The sequence below is a fragment of the Anarrhichthys ocellatus genome, unplaced genomic scaffold (assembly GCF_004355925.1).
Source record: "Anarrhichthys ocellatus isolate YVR2014 unplaced genomic scaffold, GSC_Weel_1.0 scaffold26, whole genome shotgun sequence".
Classification (NCBI taxonomy): Eukaryota; Metazoa; Chordata; class Actinopteri; order Perciformes; family Anarhichadidae; genus Anarrhichthys; species Anarrhichthys ocellatus.
The window spans coordinates 2329821-2350528 of record NW_022280056.1 but is presented as its reverse complement, the minus strand read 5'-3'; the positions used below and the strand labels follow the sequence as shown (position 1 = coordinate 2350528).

At 40.6% G+C, this 20708-nt stretch overlaps 2 protein-coding genes across 3 annotated transcripts in view; one reads left to right on the top strand and one right to left on the bottom strand.

Annotated features, from left to right (window-relative positions):
- Positions 1-14753, top strand: part of tmem184a (transmembrane protein 184a) — a 23801-nt gene extending 9048 nt beyond the window's left edge. Inside the window, exons 5-9 of the mRNA XM_031862036.1 lie at positions 117-192; positions 4609-4700; positions 6076-6245; positions 6323-6520; positions 8731-14753. Coding sequence (XP_031717896.1) covers positions 117-192; positions 4609-4700; positions 6076-6245; positions 6323-6520; positions 8731-8960 — 766 coding nt within the window. The 3' untranslated portion in view covers positions 8961-14753. The remainder of the gene's footprint in view (positions 1-116; positions 193-4608; positions 4701-6075; positions 6246-6322; positions 6521-8730) is intronic.
- Positions 9868-20708, bottom strand: mafk (v-maf avian musculoaponeurotic fibrosarcoma oncogene homolog K). Of its 2 annotated transcripts, none has more exons than XM_031862038.1 (2): positions 20543-20708; positions 9868-14406 (listed from the first exon to the last, which is right to left on the bottom strand). In XM_031862038.1, the coding sequence occupies exon 2, from the start codon at positions 14370-14372 to the stop codon at positions 13800-13802; it is 573 nt and encodes a 190-aa protein (XP_031717898.1). In that variant the 5' UTR covers positions 14373-14406; positions 20543-20708; the 3' UTR covers positions 9868-13799. The 2 variants fall into 2 exon arrangements, with proteins under 2 accessions (XP_031717898.1, XP_031717899.1); XM_031862039.1 differs by having other exon boundaries at positions 9869-14243; positions 14328-20708.

The window sequence follows — 20708 nt, the reverse complement described above, 5'->3', positions numbered from 1 at the left end:
TAGCTGTGTTTCTATTTTACATCTCACTCAATACATTCTTTAACTCTCTTCTGTTATCTGATGCTAAATGTTTCAGTATTGACTTAATAGCTCATCATGTCCTCTTGTCTTCACAGGTCAAGTTGTCTGTACGGTACCTGCTGCCTCGGCGGAACGAGCTACTCCATCGGCTTCTTAAGATTCTGCAAACAGGTGAGCCTCATCCCCTTATCGCGGCACAAGAGATGCTCCTTTTGACCACTGAAATATATTTACACCCACTGAAAATAGAAATATGTCAAATTGTCTTGGAAAAACTAAACAAAAGATACTGCGCTGTAAATTACCATTCTGCCCAGATCTCCATACTGCTTAAAAATGACAGCTGTTATAATTGGCTGTGTGCTTTTCAGAGGATAACATCCACTGGTTTAAAAAGAGAAAATAATCAAAAGCAACTGAGGCCAGGTGAAAGCGGCTTGATAATAAACACAGAGCGATGATGTGAGCTGTCAGCGCAGCGCTCCCAATGTCTTGGGATGCTGCACAATCTACCAGCCTGATTTAAAAAAAACATTGGAACTGAGCGTTATGTCTTCAAAACAAAATGTATGGTGAAATGAACATTTCTTTTCTTTAGAAGTGGCAAGTGATAAGCAATCGGTGTGCCTCCACAGGAGTCTAAGGTGAAGTGTTTTTAAAAGGAAAACACGGCAAGTTCTCTCTGGTGGCATATCTGAAACAAATCGTAGTTAAAGGATTTTTCTTTGTGAGAGGACAATTAAAGATCCGAGCATTATTAAAGAGCATTATACTGCCCGTTGTAGCATAAAACCCCCACCAGGTCTGTTAGAGTTTGCTGGGTGTCAGTGCAGTGAAAGTGTTGGCCTCAAGCAAAGGCTTAGCACTGATTTATTCTGCTTTTTAAAATAGGTCAACAACATTAACAGTCATGCACAGAAAATTTCAGAAATCAGTATATTGAACACTTCAGATTATTAATTGCTGTTTTGCAGGTCAACCCCCAGGAAGTGAGTGGATTCAAAGTAGTGATAATCTGCTGTCTGACTTATTTATTATAACTGCAAAACTCAATAATATTGATCACATAGTGTTGTCACTTGGAGAAAACACCAGTGCGTTCGTCTTTAAAAGAAAACTTCAAGGTGAAATATCTATAACAGCACATCAAAGTCAAATACAAAAACTAGTGGACAGGACCTTAGCAGAGCACAACATCTGAATGGCCTTGATCCATTTTGTGGGTGGTGGGGTCGGCGTAAAAATTCTTTGCACATTTTGGGGAAGCGTCAGTATTTGATTAGATGAGTGGTTAACAAATGAATCACTGATATGGAAAAGCAGCCTAGACTAATTGTGGTTCTGAGAGATAAGGTTAGAGGATAAGCTGCATTTCAGTTTAAGTCCTTTATCATGTTTTTAGACGCTTTATTTTCCTAAAAACTGGGCAAAAGTCAAATGCTGCGTCCCAGGGAAAGCTGTTGAGGATGCAAAAGACGAAGGTTCATTGTGACTGCGTTCATGCTACACCTGGCTTTACAACAGCACAAGACCCTTAGTACGATGTTCTTTCACTACACAAATGTAATCATTTAGTAGCTGTTTTTTGCTGATAGTTTTGTCTTTCATTTTTTTTTCCTTAAAGTAGAGATAAAATGAAATATACCTTTTAACCCTTGCAGATCATGTCTCTGGTAATATTGTGCACCTATTTAACAATATCTGCAAAAAATCAATTTGTCCGTATTTTTATGTCAAAATCGAATAATCTTTTTCTCCTGTAAAACAGAATATGAAGTGTGCTTACGTAAGCTTGTACCAACCAATTTCAACCACTAATATGACATCCATCCATCCATCAATCAATCTGCAACTTTTAGCGACACGGTAGATGTGTGTGGAGCCACAGACCTCTGGAGCACCGTGTTGCGATTCATTTGACGTCTGCCCACTTTTTTTGCCGTTCAATCAAATGCAAAGGATTTGATTTCAATCCCTCTTGTAGTTGTACACCGTTCAAATATTCTGTTTCGTTCTAAAATACAAACTGTACAGAAGCTAAAGGCGCTCTAATTTCCGTTTCATTGGGTCTTTAAAGGGAAGAACAGCAGCCAGAATGCACAAGCAGTTGATGTAGAAAATGTAACTAATTTATTGACATCAGACATAACATCTGTCCTGCTGGCCACTCTTGCATCTTTAATTCCTGCGGAGTGTGAGGATGACAATAACAACATTGACCTTGTGGCCAGATACATAAATGTGTTAATTAAACTGTTCAATCAATTTTGATGAATCAGCTTTGAGTGTCTGTATTGTAATACCCAATCTACAAAGTAGAGGGGTGTTGCTGTTTAATATACGACTCTAGAGAAATTTAAAAAGCAGTTCTGTCGATAGTTGCCACCAGTGAACTTTTGCAGTGAACTCTGATGTCGTAAAAAGGCTAACGGAGAGAAAATGCTTCGGGTCATTTCAAGCTGTGAATTCTCTGAGAAATGATTTAGTATTGTAATGGAAAACGCTGTCAGGCTGATGACAAAATAAAAGTAACATGTGGTGAATATACCAGATGTGCATGTCATCCTAAATTCACAAAACCCTTTGATGCACCAGTATGAGGTAGAGCTATTATTAAGTATGTAGTCTCTATATATAGTTAATGAACATATTCTGTTGTCGTACATCTGTATTGTGCCGTTTACACTGACACACATGTAGCTTAGTATTAAAGTATATTACTAGATTTGTATAGAGTCTGTGTGCGGTTATTAACTAAATTAATTTGAAGCAGAAACGGTGGTTGACTTTTAATCTACTAGTATTATGAACATGCATTGTGTTTGGAATAGTAAGCATGTCAGGAAGTATCGTGCAAAATGATTTGCTTTGAAGCTTTTGGTACTGACAGTTTTTGCTCTCCCTGTGCCTGTTCTAGTGCCAACCTGTCACTTAATATTCTCAAAGCAAATCAGTTCTCTAAATGATTATTGACGTCATTTTGTCAAGCCCACGACCGACTTAGACTGGCCGTTCAAAAAAGTCTCCCTCTGGCTAATCAAGTCGAACGCTCCTGATCTGTTGCTTTTAAGTGCCGCAACGGGGATGGGAGTTTGGAGCAACCTCTGTCAAATTGGTTGGTTCAGGCTTCAATACACAACACAGAGGACACCTGTCCTCCAGTCTTATGTTGCATGCCGGTCTACATTCCTGTGCAAAACATCCTCCCTATCCACATCACCATGAATACAGCATCGGATTGTTTGCTTTCTAGAATGACAACTTTAACAACGGATGTATTAAATGTATTTTATTGCTTTTTTAATTAATTTACTAGTTTGACATTTAAGGAAATATGCTTATTTTCTTACTTGCTGGTAATTAGATGAGAATATTGATACCACTCTCATATCCGTCCTTTAAGTATAAGGCTACAGCCAGCAGCCAGGTATTATTATTTTTTATTTTTTATTTAATCAGGCAGTCTCTTTGACATTCAAATCTATTTTCCAAGAGGGACATTCACAGAATCATTCACAAGAACACAATAAGCAAAACAGAAACAGCACCGCTACATGATGAGCAAGGAATTAAAAACTGTTAGAAGAATCATGTAAAATATCAGTTGATAAAGCTTTAAAATCTCCCAGGGGAATGCAAGACTAGGTTTAAGTGCAGTTCATTAAAAAGTGCTGAATACCTGAAACCAGTTCTGCCAACATTAGTGCATACGTGAGTGATCTCTAAGGTTAACAGGTTACTGGATTTAAATGAGAAAAGAGATGTGAGAAAGTTTGGAAGCTTCTACAGTAGAGCATTGTGAATGAATAACATGAGATGGTTATTTCTTCTTGACTGTAAGGAGATCCATCCAACTGCGTGATACAGAGAACAATGAGTCTGAAATTTGTCATTTATGATAAAACGTCATAAACTATGATACACAGGGTTTAACAGCTGAAGTTAAGATACGGCGGCATGACAAAACATAATGTTTGTGCTAAGTTAGCTTCGCAGAAATCACTGGCCTGGAAACGTCCAAAATCCACCTTCAGGCACCTCTAAAGCTGTGGTTTAGGAGGTAGGGCGGATTGACCTTTTCAATTATAAGGTTGGTAGTTTGATCCCTGGCTCCCCCTGTCCGCATGATGTGTCCTTTAGCAAGACACTGAACCCCAAGTTGCTTCCTGAGCGCCCAAGGCTCCTCAATCTTAGGATGTGTGTAATCCAGAGGTTGAATTGCATTACGTTGGGCTGTGTAAAAACAAAACAAGCTTTTTTTTTTTAACAGGTTATATCTTATTTGAGTGATCTGTACTAAAATTTAAAGCTTAAAAATAAGTCCAACAAACAGTCCAACATATAACTGCCCATAAAACAGCAAATCATCTTTTTTACACTTGTTTTTTTTGTATGGATTAAACAAACAGGATATAACCTTTTTAATTTGTGTCCTTGCTTGTTGTCAGTGAGCAGTTACACATCTTTTTCAGGTTATAAGACGTACAAACCGATTCTGATGTTCTTCTTCATCCTTCATCTTCCTCCTCCTTCATGGTGTCTTTGCTTGTTTGGGTGTCTCTTTCTGAATTGTAATGTGTTCTCCAGGCGACTCTCCAGTTCTGCGTTGTCAAACCCATCATGGCAGTCATCACCATCATCCTGCAGGCCTTTGGCAAATATCATGATGGAGATTTTAAGTGAGCAGCACCTCTCTTTCCATTTCATTCGTTATGTATCTTGCACGTTCCATGTCGTTGCCAGAAGGCTTGTGTGCTGTTTATGTGCACATGGAGATGATTATATCACCTCTTCACAGTTGGCATGATGAAGATGTTTAGAATTAAAGGGTTTCATTTCAGACAAAGTGCTGGTATCAAGCTTTCCTGTGGGAGTCTGCAGGTACTTTACTGCAGGTTGTCCCAGTTGTGTCAGCCATAATCACATTCTTCTGGCTGTTGCTGGTATTGCAAAGAGTAATTCAAAGGTTTTCTATAGATCTACTAAAGAAACTATATTTCTTTATAAGTTTTCCCCAGATGTAGTAATTGTCTTGAAATGAAGACACTTAATTCTTATTTTATGTTGCACTCAGTAAAGCACAATATTATAACGGAAGATGTATTGTTTCATTTCATGCTTTTGCTTTGAATGTCGTACAAAGACGGAGGCAAATTGCAGACTGACAAACTTAATTTGAGTGTATTTGCAGTTGTACCATATGAGACTATAAGGGTCCCAGAATAATATGGAGAGGGTAATGCATCAATAAAATTGTCTAGTGTGTAATCAAAAGCTATAAAATCTGCAGCCCGTAAACGGTCTGACTTATTTTCAGGTGCTCTTCTCCGCCTCTCGGCTCGGTGTCTCTTTCTGAAGATTCAGCTGTGACAACACTTGTTTCTAAACTACTCAGACGAAGCACAGAGTTCAACAAGGGCTGGCGACAGACATTTATCAGATATCATTACCCTCTTACTGTCGAGCTAAAAGATAGACATGATTAAATTCTTCCTGCTTATTTCTCCATATACTTCAACAGCAAAATTAGCAGGCATAAGTAACTTGTCTTATTTCATGTCTTTCTTTAAGTCCTCTAGCAAGACCATGATGATTCACTGATTGTTTACTTATACGTTATCAGCCAACCATGCACTGTATGGATAGGAGTAATTAGTGTAGTCACAGCTGAGGCCTCGGAGAATCTCTCTGGAATGCAAAGAGGGTAGCGAGGCAGTCTGACAATGAAAGTCTGCCTGTTTATCAAATGCATTCTAAAATAAGAAGGACGAGTACAAACGGGCTTTATTAACTGCTTCAAGTAAGAGGCTAAAAGGGCTTTGCTTCCAGCTGCTCTAACAATATGGCGGAAAAAGGTCATCAAGTTTGAGCTGCCAGTGTTTTTAATTCAGCCCAAAGTAATAAATGGATCAAAAACATGAATGGATTGTGGCCGTCAAAAAAATGTATTGAAGTTTCTGTATGCTGGCTTGTCATATGATCACAGACAGAAGTATTTCACAGTCATAAATTAACCACTTTGTAATTCTGTGACTTTCCCTACTTTCTGTGCAGCATAAATGGAGGATACCTATATATCACCATCATCTACAACTTCTCAGTCAGTCTGGCTCTCTACGCTCTCTTCCTCTTCTTCTTCGCAACAAGTGACCTGCTCAGGCCGTACGAACCAGTGCTGAAATTCCTCACAATCAAATCTGTCATCTTCTTATCGTTCTGGCAAGGTAAGTTTGCACATTCACTTTTTCTGTGTCCTCATGTAAAAGTATAAATTGCTAATTAAAATGTTGCTGCTTTGTAGGAATGGTCCTCGCCATCCTGGAGCGCTGCAGCGTCATACCCAAAGCGCTCTACATCGATGGACAAATGGTCGGCGCCGGCACCGTGGCAGCAGGCTGGCAGAACTTCATCACCTGCATCGAAATGTTCTTTGCTGCGATTGCCCTCCGATACGCCTTCACCTGCACCGTCTACCAGGAGAAAAAAAATGATGTGCCAGGTAAGCGCTGTAGCCTGTACTGCCCTCCCGTTCTCCCCCCACAGAATATGGACCGACACTGGCTTGATCTGACTGGCCATTTAGTCCAGTCAGACTGACTTTTAAAGTTAGATTTCACATTCAAGCCCTCTATTTTAACTGAAGGAACCAGCTGGAATGGCCACATGGTTACAAATTTGTACTTGAATTAAATGTAGTGCTGTCGTGATCAGTGTGTCAGGCTGATGAAGCCCCTGCCGACTGACCTGACCAAGGGCACACATTGGGCCTCGTGCAGCAATATTCTCTTAAATATCTCTTATATTTTCTATTCATTTAAAAATAAGGGAAGTTGTCTCCTGACTCACCAAACGTTCTTAACCATCCAAATCTGCGCTTACCCAGGTGTGCTGAGTGATGATCCAATGTGATCATAATTTAGGGGCGTGTGGCCGGTGTTTATTATTAGCATAGGTAACGCTCCTTAAACACGATATAAGTGCAGGTGTTGTGTTTTGTACAAATACTCCTAAAACTTCAAGAATCGGGAGAGATGCCACCAAAAACAAGGCTGGAAGAAGAACTTTAGCATTAGCTTGAGCGTCAGTACTGGTGTTACAGGAGATTCAAAAACCATTGAAGAGCAGTATGTAAGCCATTCAGAAGCTTAATGTTAATTATATATAATATTAATACGTTTTTTTATGTTCATCAAATTTAAAAACTGCTCTCGACCACTCATAACATTTCCTCCTACCTAAAAGAAGAGCACAACTAAGGAAACATTGGTGAATCTCAGAGATCAGTGAGTGCTAACACAATGAAATTGTGGATGCAAACACGAACATGAAGACATTTGTTCTTATAGTGCTTCCTGCGTGAGGCCTGTTGTTACTCATGGCTCAGAGGACAGTTGCCAGTAAAACAATGAAGAGGGATTGAAACGCCACAGTACAGTAACAACAGGGAGGGAGCGGCACCTCTTGACGTCGGTGCTGCTTGCAAGTCAAAGACAAATGGAAGCCATGGGAAAAGCCTTCCGCAGTGATATCAATCAGTTTGCCTGTTTTCTCCTGCTATAGGAAACCCTGTGTTCCCTTGAGCTGCTTAACATGCAGAAGTACTTGAGGCGATGATGAAAAATGAAACGTTTCTGTATCTACTTGACATTACTTTTGTTTAAATCAAGATAAAATAATTGGTTAAAGTATAATAATGATGTGGAATGGTTTGACAGCTCATTATTTAATTTTTTTTGTTTAGTTAGTTGTGTTGCTTCAGCCATCCAGTCCCCCTTTGCAACTTTTTGACATTACCATTAACACTGTAGTTCAGCTGGTGCACACCCACCCTCAGGTGTTGATGTGTGTGACTGCAGATATTGCCACTCTTCTGGTTTACCCTTCCTCTGCGTCCACTCCGGCAGTAAGGAGAAACTCAGCAGACCGTACATAACTGCCCTGGACACCCATCCACCTACCCCACCTTGCCCTTCTCTTTGCCACCTCCATAAGCCAATCCAGACAGCACTGCCAGTGACCCTGAAACAGAAGGCTGTGGATGTCCGTCCAACCTTTTTTCGCCTTGAACACCCTTTTCGTTCTGGGCAAAATTCAACCTGGCCCCCTGCTGGGGGCTAAGGGACCATCAGTGAGGACAATGCCTGTGACTGAATTGTGTTCGGCCCATTTATAAACTGCAGCCAGTGAAGTCATGATGAAAGGAGGACATCATGCCGAAAGTTTTTTTTTTTTTTTTTTTTTTTTTTTTTTTTTTAACCGATCAAATATTACTGCTGTAATGTCACACAAAGTGTAGTTGATAGTACCAATTAAACAAAAAGACAATTAATCGATAGACACAATTTATTTAACAAGCCATTAAGTGATTTATCCAGCAAAAATGCAAAAACATTTGTTGTTCAGATTTGTGTTATCTTATATAATTTAAGGTTCATGATATAAATTTTGTAGCGAGTAATATGAATGTCTACTTGGGCATTTCTTTAAATTTTTTGGACAATGAATAAATGAAATGAAAATGATGATTTGTTGTTAGTTAGTTGTGTACGCTGGGCTATTTATTGGCCGGGAACAGTTCTCAGGCAACCAAAGGAGACTCCAGGATGTAACTGTCTAGCTATTCTTTTAAAGTTGTAACATTGCAGTCACGGTCATGATTATCTTCTCAATCATCCTCCAACCTCCCTTGTGCCTATGTTGTTCCTCCAGAAAACATCCCTCCTATGCACAGCATCTCCAGCGGTCTGAAGGAGACCATAAACCCGGGAGACATGGTACAGGATGCGATTCACAACTTTTCCCCAGCCTACCAGCAGTACACCCAGCAGTCCACACAGGACGTAGTCCAGCCCAGCACAAACGGAAAAGTGGCCGCAGGCAACAAGAGCTCGCGCAAGTCTGACAAAATCATGCTGATCACCTCTGATGATGAGTTATAGACATTTTTTCCAGCAAGATCCAGGTGTTTGGGTTCTTGCCATCCATATCTCTGACCTCTGGGGAATCGGCTGTATCGCACATTGCACAGAGCTGGATTGAATCCAGGTGTTTCATTTTTATTATCCCAGTATTTAAGATGGACTGCTTGCTTTTGTCCTGTTATAATGAATAATTTAATCAGCAAGAGGAGGATGAAATGAATAGTATTTTTTTTTTTTTTAATTGATAGCTCAATGACCGGAGAACTCGCCTGTCTTCATCTCGGCAGAAATAATCTCAGGAAGATAACATGTCACCTTCACGGTATCGGAGACATCTGGAGCTGTGCATTTTCTTTAAATCAAGCTGCAGGAGTGTCCCTGATCCTGATTCTGTTTCATTCATTGTGTCACTGCTCGTTCTCTGGACGTCTGCAGTGCGTTCCCTCTGATTCGTGTCAGTTTCAAAGAGGAAATGATTAATATGTGACTCCAGGAGGGAAGCAGGGAAGCCAGCGATGGCTGGGAATGACACTTTATGGACCGTCTCTCGCATCTGCTCGTTTGAAGTATTTGCTGAGCATTCCTCTGCATGGTTCCCTGACAAATGGAAAGATTTGTTCAGATACACGTTCGTTTTGGAGCAGGCGCTTCAGACTGTAGTACTTCGCAATCCTTTGTATTTACCGTAGCATGGACAAATTGGATAAACCTGTCTCCTCCAAAGTGGGAGTTCTATTCTTCTCTTTAATTTTCCCAGCATGCTAAAGAGTTTAATTCAGTGCAACTAGACAGCCGTTCAACAGATGCTCGCAATTAGTCTTTTGTAGCTTCTGTACTATTGTAAAAGCGTTTGTCAGAACCTTTTTTTTGTTTGATGCGTCACTATTCGTGTTAAAATTCCGTGTTCCAGGGATTATGAAATGCACAGGATTTGATTGGTGTAAATTGTGGTAATTCATATGTTCTGTTTATGTAAAAAGCCAGGGATAACCCTGTTTGGAATATTTTAATGTAATGTGTGTATTCAGACCAAACCAAATTCTGTGTGGAGGAAAAGTAACGCAACAAATCTGTGTGGGTTGAGAGACTTTGTAGTTTCTTCTCCCACTTAGTTTTTTAGAAATGCTATCTGTATTTATGTGACATGGGAGACGTATAGCTTTCCTAGTACATTGTTGGAGACCCCTTCTGTTTATCAAGTCAGAGGTTGTTTGAATGTTCATACCTTGTGCCAATTATAGCTGTCTTTCTGGGAAAGCAGAAATCAATTGAGTTGGGTACAAAGATGTAATTGACTTGTGTGTCTTAGTCCTGTTTTTGTTTGTGTAACTTGAACTGAGTGAATCTGCACTTCTCATTGAGGAAAAGAAAAGCTTTATTTGAAGGTACAAAAGCAGACACTGCAGACTTATTTATAGGAATAATTTACCATTCTTTAAATCAGAGTAGAAACAAATACAGACTTTATTTGTACATGAGGGTAGTTCATTGAGAAAACATGTAAGTAAATGAATGTAAAATAATTTAGGTGTTTTTTTTTTTTTTTATAAAATTACACAATTCAATGAAATAAATATAAAATATATATATGAGCAGAGTAATGACTTTGTTATGGGTACATACTCAGTTTATGCTGCCTTATTACTGTCCTCGTTTGGCCTCAACATGTTGTTTTGAGACTAGAACAAGAAAAACCATAAACATCCGAAACACAAACTTAACATCTGAAATACAAACATAGAAACCGCTGATGTTAAACTAACATGTAATGTTTTTCACCCACAACCCTATTATCCATAGAACCTGCTCCAGTCCTTCTATTGTGGAGCTTCTTCTGAATTTATAGTAGAAACCTCTTCGATCTAGAGTACAAACACTGACTTTCTACATGTCTAAAGTTAAATACTGTAGCTTGTTGGACTGGCAAAGCTTGTGTGTGACATCTTATTTAGTCAAAGTCATGTTTTCAGGACGGATTTTTAAATTAAAAACTTGAATACATAGTCAAGATACACAAGAAACCTAATTTTCATACATACATTTGCATTGTTATGGTTCATAAATGTGTAAAATAACCACTGATGTCTTTAAACGGTTCCATTACAGCTCCTTGGTATTGTATAACGAGCTGCAGTTGCTTCAACAGGAAGAAAGACTCATCCATGGTAAGTAATGCTTCTACCTCTGCTCACCCATACACTTTGTCTACATTCATGTATAACGCTCACTAACATTATTTACAGGACTGCTTTTATCTCAGCAAAAAAGTGGCTTGTAGAAAATGTAATCATTAAAATAAGTGCTTGTGGTAAGCTAGCCTAAGAGCAACACGTATTTGAGAGCTTGACCTGTGCTCGGTCACACTGGATCAACAACAACAAAGAACTTAATTCACCTGGAGAGAGGTTTTGTCTTTTTACTAAGGCACAGTACGGAAATGTGTACTCCTTACAGGTTTTATTTTTAAGATGTGCTGCCTAATCAACCTTGGATCCAAATTCAGTAATATGTGCTAAAATTAACAAATGCCTAATTTTCCAGCATTTTGTTTTGAAACTTTACCACAAGAGGTCACTGTAACGCTGGTCAGAAAACGCTTCAAGCAGTAATGTCTTTATAATTGACGTGTGTATATATATGTATGTATGTATGTATGTATGTATGTATGTATGTATGTATGTATGCATGCATGTATGCATGCATGCATGCATATGCATACAAAACTAAGTTTCAGAAAAAGAACACAGGATGTATCAATGTAGAAACCAAGTGAAAATACAAAAAGTAAGAACACAGCATTGCCCCTGCCTAAAAATCACAGCAGGTTGTACAGCAGCAAAGTTCCCCAAACTGTTCTTTGCAGCTATGGAACAGGGGGAAAACTCATGTCCTCTTAGCCAAGAGACAATCCTGACATGAACAATCTCTATTGACTTCACTCCAAATTAGGAATGGATCCTCAGTAAGAACGGCTTGATTTCAAGTGAATTTCATATTTAGATACCTCAAAACGTACAACGGGAGGAAGGTATTTACTGCATTTAGTTGTCGCGACATCAGCGTTTCTAGAGATGGGTGTCAGGAGTTCTCTTGCAGAAGAGTGTGTCAAAAGCAAGGTTAATGGCTACTGTTTCAGAGTTGCCAACACCCCAGCAGCAGCACTTCTCGTGACCCAGCAGTAGGAATGATTTCTATTTGGACGGAGTTCTCAATGTAAAGTTACAAAGGAGGCAGTGGGAGTTTTATCATTTCGGTAGTCTGTAATATACAGTAAAAAAGTTCAATTGCATTTCACTTGTAAGGATGACTCATTATCACTATATCCAATATGGATTACCTGCCAAAGAGTTGCGTATAAAGGAAAGAGGCAAAACAGAACCCGGTAAGTGCTGTGGTGTACGTATCGGAGAGGATACTGTCCGGTACATTAGGCTTGACCTTACAGTCGGGGATCATACCACGTTTAATCATCGTCATGCAATTAAGCTCAGCCAACTTCAGAAATACAAGAATGGCTTCTGTCGGCGATCTCTAATTCGAGGAATCAGTTGCCCTGTGAAATGTTTTCTTTTATACTGCAACCTAACCTGCTTTTAAAAGTGCTCTACAATGATTCCTGAATCCGAACAAATGCTCACTAATCTCTTTCCTACGTCGTACTCCTCCCAAATCTGCCTGTTTAATCAAATAGCATTTACAATTTGTGGAAAACAAGTATTCACCTCTTTTGCATTTCAAAATACTCGAGCAGAAGTTGTGAATACTTTCTCTCGTTAAACTGGCCACAAAGCTACCAACAGAATCACTTGCAGCACCTGTCCAACCACCTCCGATGTCTTAAACAACATAGCTAACTGTACACAACACTTTTCAGCCCCTCTGACAAATCCAACAACTTCTCAAGCATTGCATGAATGAGCTCCGACAGCAAATCTAAGGTGAAAAATGGTACAAATGGCCATCTTTTATAATATTCCACAAGTCCAGCAAAGGCTTGCATACACATTTTGGCCTAACAATTGAGTTTTAAACTCTTCAAATAAAACCTAAATTAGGCCGAGACAGACGACGGCAATATAAACAGCACATCACGAGTAGAGGCCTTTAGTTGAACGTTGGTCAGTCGTCAAACTGCATAATGCATTGCTCTCCATAATGGACCACAGAGAGCCATGTGTAGGCAGGTTTCAACTTCAAATCAAACACTACAACAGGTGATTTTAGTGCTTAGCATCGTCCAACAGAGAAGAGGAGCTAATCAGTGAAAACATCTGTTGTGTTTGGCTGGCTCTTGAAAGGCAACTGGTTGGAGACCACTGGCAACTGTAGTTATAAAGAGGTGTCCACCTGACCTCAAAGCTGGAACAATACATCCTCTTTGTGTTAAACTACATGCAAGTATTATATATGGATCACTTATAGATCCCTTTTAAGGCAACAGCTTCAAAGGCTAAATTTACATTGAAATTTGGCATTGGCTGTACTGTCACATACAGTATGTACGACTAAACCAACGCTGCCACATTAAGGCATGTCGTATACGTTTTCACACTGGAGTAAAAAGCAAATCTTTGCTAACAGTCATGTAGGACGGGGTCACAGAGGCCCAGTACCTTGCCGGTGCTGGGGGGTCAGGGAGGGGGGAGTTTGCACAGTGCACAGACAATGTAGATTGTGTAAGAGAGACAGAAGGAGAGAGACAGAGTTGTGAATGCAGCATAACGTCACATAGAGCTTGCCACCCCATTCCATCCCTCAGTCTAACTACCGAGCATCCTCTCAGTACAGGATGAGTGGGTTCAGGCTGGGTCAGAACCAGGAAGGACCAGGCAGGAGAACAAGAGCCCAGTGCTGTCACTAGGAGAGAGAGAGAGTTGAGAACGGGGTCGGGCTGGAGTTGTTGCGGTTGGAGGACTTGACGATGGTGATGACGCTGGTGGTGGCCACCTTGCCCGGCGAGAGGGGCCCGCGGGTCACGGACCGGGCAAAACACTGCAGGGCCTCATACTTGGCTCGCAGGGAATCCAGCTCCAACTTCATGCTGGCGTTCTCGCGGGCCAGCTTGTCCACCTCATGCTGCAGATCTATCTTTTGTCTCTCCAGCTCCTCCTTCTGGGTGACACGTTTGATGCGGCAGCTGGCGGCGTATCCCCGGTTTTTCAGGGTCCGCCGCCGCTGCTTCAACTTTGCAACATCATCCTTGGTCAGCCCACGCAGGTGCAGGTTGAGCTCCCGCACGGACATGGCCACCAACTCGTCGTCGCTGACCACTGGGGCATTCTCACCCGCCTCCTTCTTTACCTGCAGGACATGAGCAGAGGGTGAAGAACAACACCATGTCTGAATATTGACAACATCCACATTTCTCAAACTTCTCTCGCTTACCTTTAAAGCGTTGCTCGTCTTAAAATTAGTCGTCATTCCCTGCATGCAGACAACTGGCCAGAATCTCACAGAAGACACACTGAAAAAAAAAAACATTTAAAGTGAAACACAACATATAAGGTGATGGAAAGTCACAAAGTATTTATTTATATATATTATGTGCTGTAAATACAATTTAGAGATACTGGCATGTTACTTAAGTATTTCCTTTATATACTTACTCCACTACATTTAATAGGGAATTATTGTACTTTTCAATCCACTACATTTATTTGACAATTTGGAATACCGATCACGTTACAGATTAGGATTTTAGAGACAAAAATATGATCAATATCATCTTTCTATCAGAAATAATAATTCAGTAACTTAATATATAATTCTAGATCACTGACGGGGCATTTTAGTTTTTATATTTTGAAGATGTTTGCTGAGAATACTTCTGTACTTTTACTTGGATTTGAAGTATTTTTAAATTGTCGTATTTGACGATACTCTTACTTGTAACACATCTCGATACTTTTTCTACTAACGCATTACAAAATTTCTTTTGTATATTGCAGATGCTAACATCAGATTGGCACTCCTCCCCACAAATTCACTTTGAAGACACCTCAACAACAGTCCAGGGTTACGTCATGTGTCGACATGTATGCTTGCGTGATAGTCACTGATGCCAGCAGAGGGCAGCATGACCACATTAAACACGAGCACTGGAGAGTGCCTGTATTCACTTGTTAGAGGAGAGCCCTGGCAATGTAGTTCACGACACCAAGCAAGCTTAGAATCAGACAACCTCTCTCTACACACAACTTTGCATCAAAGCTCTGTGTACTCGTTACAGTGAGGCACATGCTCTCCTGACTGCTGCCATGGCCAAAAAAAAGCGAGAGCGCTGAGCTGTGATCCTGTGAGAGGCACACATCCCCCCAAGGCTCCATTTCAGGACCTGCCGACCAGCCTGACTACGAGTGCACTGTTCCATGCTCGACTGCTGCCATGGAAACGCCCTGCAAATGGGCGTGGGAGTGTGAGTCACATGGTCACCAAAAGGGTAAACAAGTCTCATTCACAACCGCACCACAGCCTATTCATAGTACAAATAAGAAGCACCAACTTGTGCTGATAACTGATAAACATTCTGTATCCTCAGTCTGTCCCTTTTTATCCTGTTACATCCCTTAAATCCAGTTTAATGTACATTGTTTATTCCCTTAATCAGATGTCTCGGTATCTACTACTCTGCCTCCTCATGGCACATTAAAACAGACCGTCGGCATAACATTTACAGTTATGCTGAACTTTACAGGGCAGTAGATACGCATGTGGAACATTCCTGGAGATAGAGTGTCACAGAGAAATACTTTCCTTTATAGTCACTGATGTATTTTTGCTGTGAGACAATGTAGTCTGTGGATTTAGGCCTGTGTCTCGCTGGTTGGATCCTCTTACACTGGGCTTTCCTGAGCTGCTCTATGCCCTTATTTATCTCTGGCAGATATATTTAGCCCACAGTGCTGACACAAGTTTCTGCCAACTAAACAATTTAAGTGAGCAAGCGATAAGTGATACCTCAGTAAGAGGGCAAATAGTCTCAGCAGTCCTGTTAGCTGCAGCTTTCATGCGAGGACATACTCGGGGTGTGGCTGCTCTTTTTGGGATGTTTATCACGTTTGCACATCCCATGGCTGTGTTGCTAATACAGGACTTTGCAACTGTTGATTTACAGTTCCTTATTGCAAGAAATAGTGCAGTCGATACAAAAAACAACGTTGTCTTTGATTTGACCTGAACATCAGTCAATGATTTATGATACTGTATATTAAATTCAACATTGCTGTCCACAGAATGAGGTTCATCTGCTTGTGACAAAGACTTTTCCTGACTTGGAAAATAAACAGATGAGAAATACGTGTACCAGTTAAACCCAGCGCCACATAAATGCATGTTTAGACACTGAGAACATCTGCTCCTCTCTCTGGTGTACTTCATTGATTTTGCAAAACAACACATGCAGCAAAGAATTGCATAATTGACATTTAAGAAGCATTAAATAAAGATGAAGAACTGAAATACGTTCCTCGACAACTAGTTGGCCCAAACAGCCTAATTTAAGTGGTATTGCATCAGAGGGGGTCCCTGGGTATATTCCCTGCAAAAATCACAGAAAAGTGGTGTGGGGCCACCCTCTCTTCATACAAGGGGCCTCCAGCTTGAACCAAGAGGCCAGGTTGTTTCACTGAAATTCTTGAAGCATGTGCTTATGTTTTTGCAACTCGCAGAGAGACAATGTTTTCCTGATCAAGATGCCAAAGTTTCCTCAGAGGAAAAACAGCAATTATATCACACAGCCAAATCCGCTCTTTACGGTTTTGCCCCTCAGATGAGACTTATTTTATAATAAATCATGGCTTCTCACTATAGTCAAAAACAACTCGTATTAGGTTTTTCATAATGGTAAGAAAAGGAGTCTGGGACAATACCTCAAAGAAAAGCCACAGATGGCGGGCAAAGAACAAAACCACATTCCTGAGTGAACACGCATGTGCAAACCCTCACATGCACAACCGTGTTCACTGAAGAAGGAACATTCTGTCTGAATATGTCCCGCGATGCACTCGGCTATATGTGGGGGTGGAGTTCAGACAACCCCACTTGTAAAACAACGGCTGCAATATTCACAAAACGTCTGGAATTCAGAAGCGTCTCACATCTTTCACTTGCCCAAACAATTCAAAGGCAGCCTGTGTGCACATGCGTGGCAGACAAGAGTGAGGGTCTATCTTTCATTTTACTTTTTCATACAACAAAGAAATAATGTTCCGTTCCTCAAGATGATACTCTGATGGCTAATAACCCAAAAAGCACTATATTTCAGCCGCAATGTTATCACAAAGTTATGACAAAGTCTTACAAAAAAAGCAGATTAGAGCCATGGGGTGACACTCCTGAACTAACTGTCCATTACAAAAGCCGTACACACATTTCATGGCTATGGTTGTGTGTAAAGCATGTGTCTTATTTGATGTGGAAAGCAGAATGTTTTCTGGTAAACCTGCTACTTTGTTCTTTGGGCACACACATTGCTTTGAAGATGAACTGACCCTTTTAAGGCTATTTTTGAGAATGCTGGGGAAAAAAACGGGGAATGACAAATTTTTACATGCGCACAAATCCGCCCCAGCTCTTAATGAGCAAATTCATGAAATAGTGTATGCACAAAGTCTAAACTTGAGACGAAGTCAGTTTAATAAACCTATGTATCATCTGTTCACTGTTTATACTGGTTTTAAAGTCAGGCATCTGGTCAACTTCAAGGCTGCACTTCAGTAACAGCAGGTAACTGTGGGGTGCAGCCTCCTCCTAAAATAAACAGCATATCAAAGACTTGTGATAAATGCAGAGTTAGCTTGTCTGGACTCTGTTTATCTTCTCTTTTTGTTTTAATTTAGGAGTAGGTTAAGCAGACGTGTTGCTGCCCTTGACAGCCTGATGCACTCTTCTGAGAAAGATCTCGCTGTTCTTGCATTTTTCTCAGAGGTGGTGGAGAGATTTGTCTGCAGACCGGTGCGTGCGTCTCTCTGCTCTTTCTCCAGCGCAGCACATTTGGTGGGATATTATGTGAAGGAAATGGAGAGCATAGCTGAGCAGTGTGAGTCATGCTGTTTACTGGTAAAAGCGACGACCAGCGGCAGGGAATCACACCCTCCCAATCTGACATTTCCTGGAAAATCCCGTTGTTTCACGGGGAGAAAGGAAAAGTACAGAGAACCTTGGAAATGTCTGGTGTTAACTCCAGAACTTTTGTGGGGAAAGGGAGGAGAACTCACAGAATATCTGAGCAAAGATATTGTCCCAACCAGGGACAATATCTGTCAAAGATATCTGAGCGAATATCTTTGCTCAATATCTTTGCTCAATATCTGAGCAAAGATATTGTCCCAACCAGGGACACTGGGATTCAAAGAAATGTCAAGAATGCAAGAAAATACTGTTAATAATTATCCAGGGCCGTCCAGATTTTAGTGCTTCTCCTTCAAAACAACTAGCTGAGAAACTTGCAAAAGGTCAGACAAGATGTGACGGCAAAGCATACATTCTGAATGCTATGAAGTGCTTGTTTGTGTTGATGACAACATGCAATTTGAGTCACTTGTGAAATCAGGAAGTTGCAAAGGAAAAAGATCAACAATTGAATCAGCAAGTCAGCCCCAGTGAGAACAGACGAGGCATTCCCAATAACACAACATATCCCACCAAATAAAACAATATAATCAATATTACGCAGTAGATAAATGAGTAATCTCGACACGTGCCACACCTCTGCCCATAACGAGGTGAAAGCAGCGGGTTGAGACCCGGCCACTGACAGAAAAGCAACAAAAGGGCAGGATGCAAATCACTGTGGGTGGCAGAGTGAGCAGTCTCAGACGCTATATAACTGTCAGGGAGTCACTTTGGACAGACGCACAGCAGGCCTGTTCACACATCCATCTGTTATTGCCTGCATACACTCTGTTTGCCATGTTCAGCTGTGGATAAAATCACTGGCTTCCAAAGTCAACAATCAAGACTTGACATCTTTTTTCCAGTTAGAGGAGCAAAACACATCATGGTGAGCGTGTTCCCTGTGAGTCACAGCATCGCAAACCGCAGCTATTTCACTTTCACAACACTCGACCACAAAAACGTTATGCCTTCGCTTTCATCCTTCACTACTGACCAGCAGAAAGAGAAATCCTATATGTCTGATGACAATGACACTGTATCCTGTGTTTTCAGGGGGATTTCTCCCTATGTCACTGCCACCGAGTATTGTGGCGGTAAAATGAGTCAGCCACAGTTACTTCTCCTTCCAACGAAGACATCATCACTGTGGTGAATGAACCACATGTTAACCTCATGACAGGAGTGCACTCGCCCCCACCGCCTGCCTGAAAGCAGCAGACACTGTGTGCACCCACCCGAAACAGTGAATCACAAAAGCCTCTGAGATAGAAATCTGTGACCATCTAAGTGAAACAAGTTACTCAAAGACAAATACGTTCCATAAATGAATCACAATGGCCCTAAAAGGTCACAAGTCCAAGTTATTTTAAATTAAGTCAGCAGTATTATTTCTGAGGTAAAGTTGTTATTATCAGATAATTATTCAAAACAAGTTTCCTTATCTTTACTCTTGTCATAAATACTGTAGACCAGAAATGATGGCTAAACATGGAGATAAGATAATACTAGTGAGTTGTTTGTGGAAATATGTGCTGCTCCTGCTGTTTGGTGACTGCTTGTTTCTCCTTTGTAGGTCAGTCAGCCCCAGTGGTCTAACTTCTCATCGTGCCCTTTGTTCCACATGCCTAAAATGCTGACCACGTGTTATTTCCAATGTCAAAGGTAGGCTGGTATGTTTGCATCACAGAAGCCGAAATTAAATCCCGAAATGAAATCAGCAAGACCGGCAGAATTAAAGGGGATGTGAGAATGTTGTTTATGACATAGTTAAAGTTTAAACGAGGGCAGTCAGGAAGTTTATTTCACTTCCATTTCCCCCCCAAAAAAAGCTAAGGTCAGTCGAGTGACAGAAAGAAGGCTATAAATAACCAAAACCGCTTTTTTTTCCCCTTTTAAAAAAAATCTTGAAACAACTTATTATACTGGCTCTGTGGCGCCCAGTAATACATGAGGGCGTTTTTAACAGTAACCGTAATACATATTATAGGCTAACATTGTAAACATCGCACAAACATTAATCTACTGATTTAGACTTATATATTTAATATAATTTGTATAAAATACTTTCCTGAATGCTTTCACTCATTGAGACAATACATCCACTTAAATTATTTAAAAAAAATACCAGGCTGATTCAAATTCCTAAAAAAATGAAGTAAAAACAAAAGCAGTTATTCAAATACTGCTCTTTTTTAACACTTTTTAATGTTGTGCCCTACTTTTTTCACGCGACTACTCAGAACTTTTTTGGGCATTGTGTTATGTTACTCTAACACAACACGTGTCCACGCGACTGAAACATGCTACAAAGTCAACATCAACTTTCATGACCAGGATCAAAACCGTACATGAGTGGCGCGTGTGGTCAACATACTCCTATCTGCATGCGCCAATATGTCTCTGTGACAACTTCAGCAATTTAAAAAAGGCATGGCAAAACATCTTCCCAGAAGAAAAAAAAAAAACACGCACACACACAAGCTCACCTCTGTGGACTCGGATATTTGTGGACCGTGATGCGTAAAAACTAGCGGAGTAGGTTTCCGATACAGGCGGCGGAGTAACTTGACACAGTCGGTGTGAAGCGTCCAGCAGACGGGCAGCGGTGTAGCCTCGTACTGAATTAACTACAAAACAACAACAATGTACCAA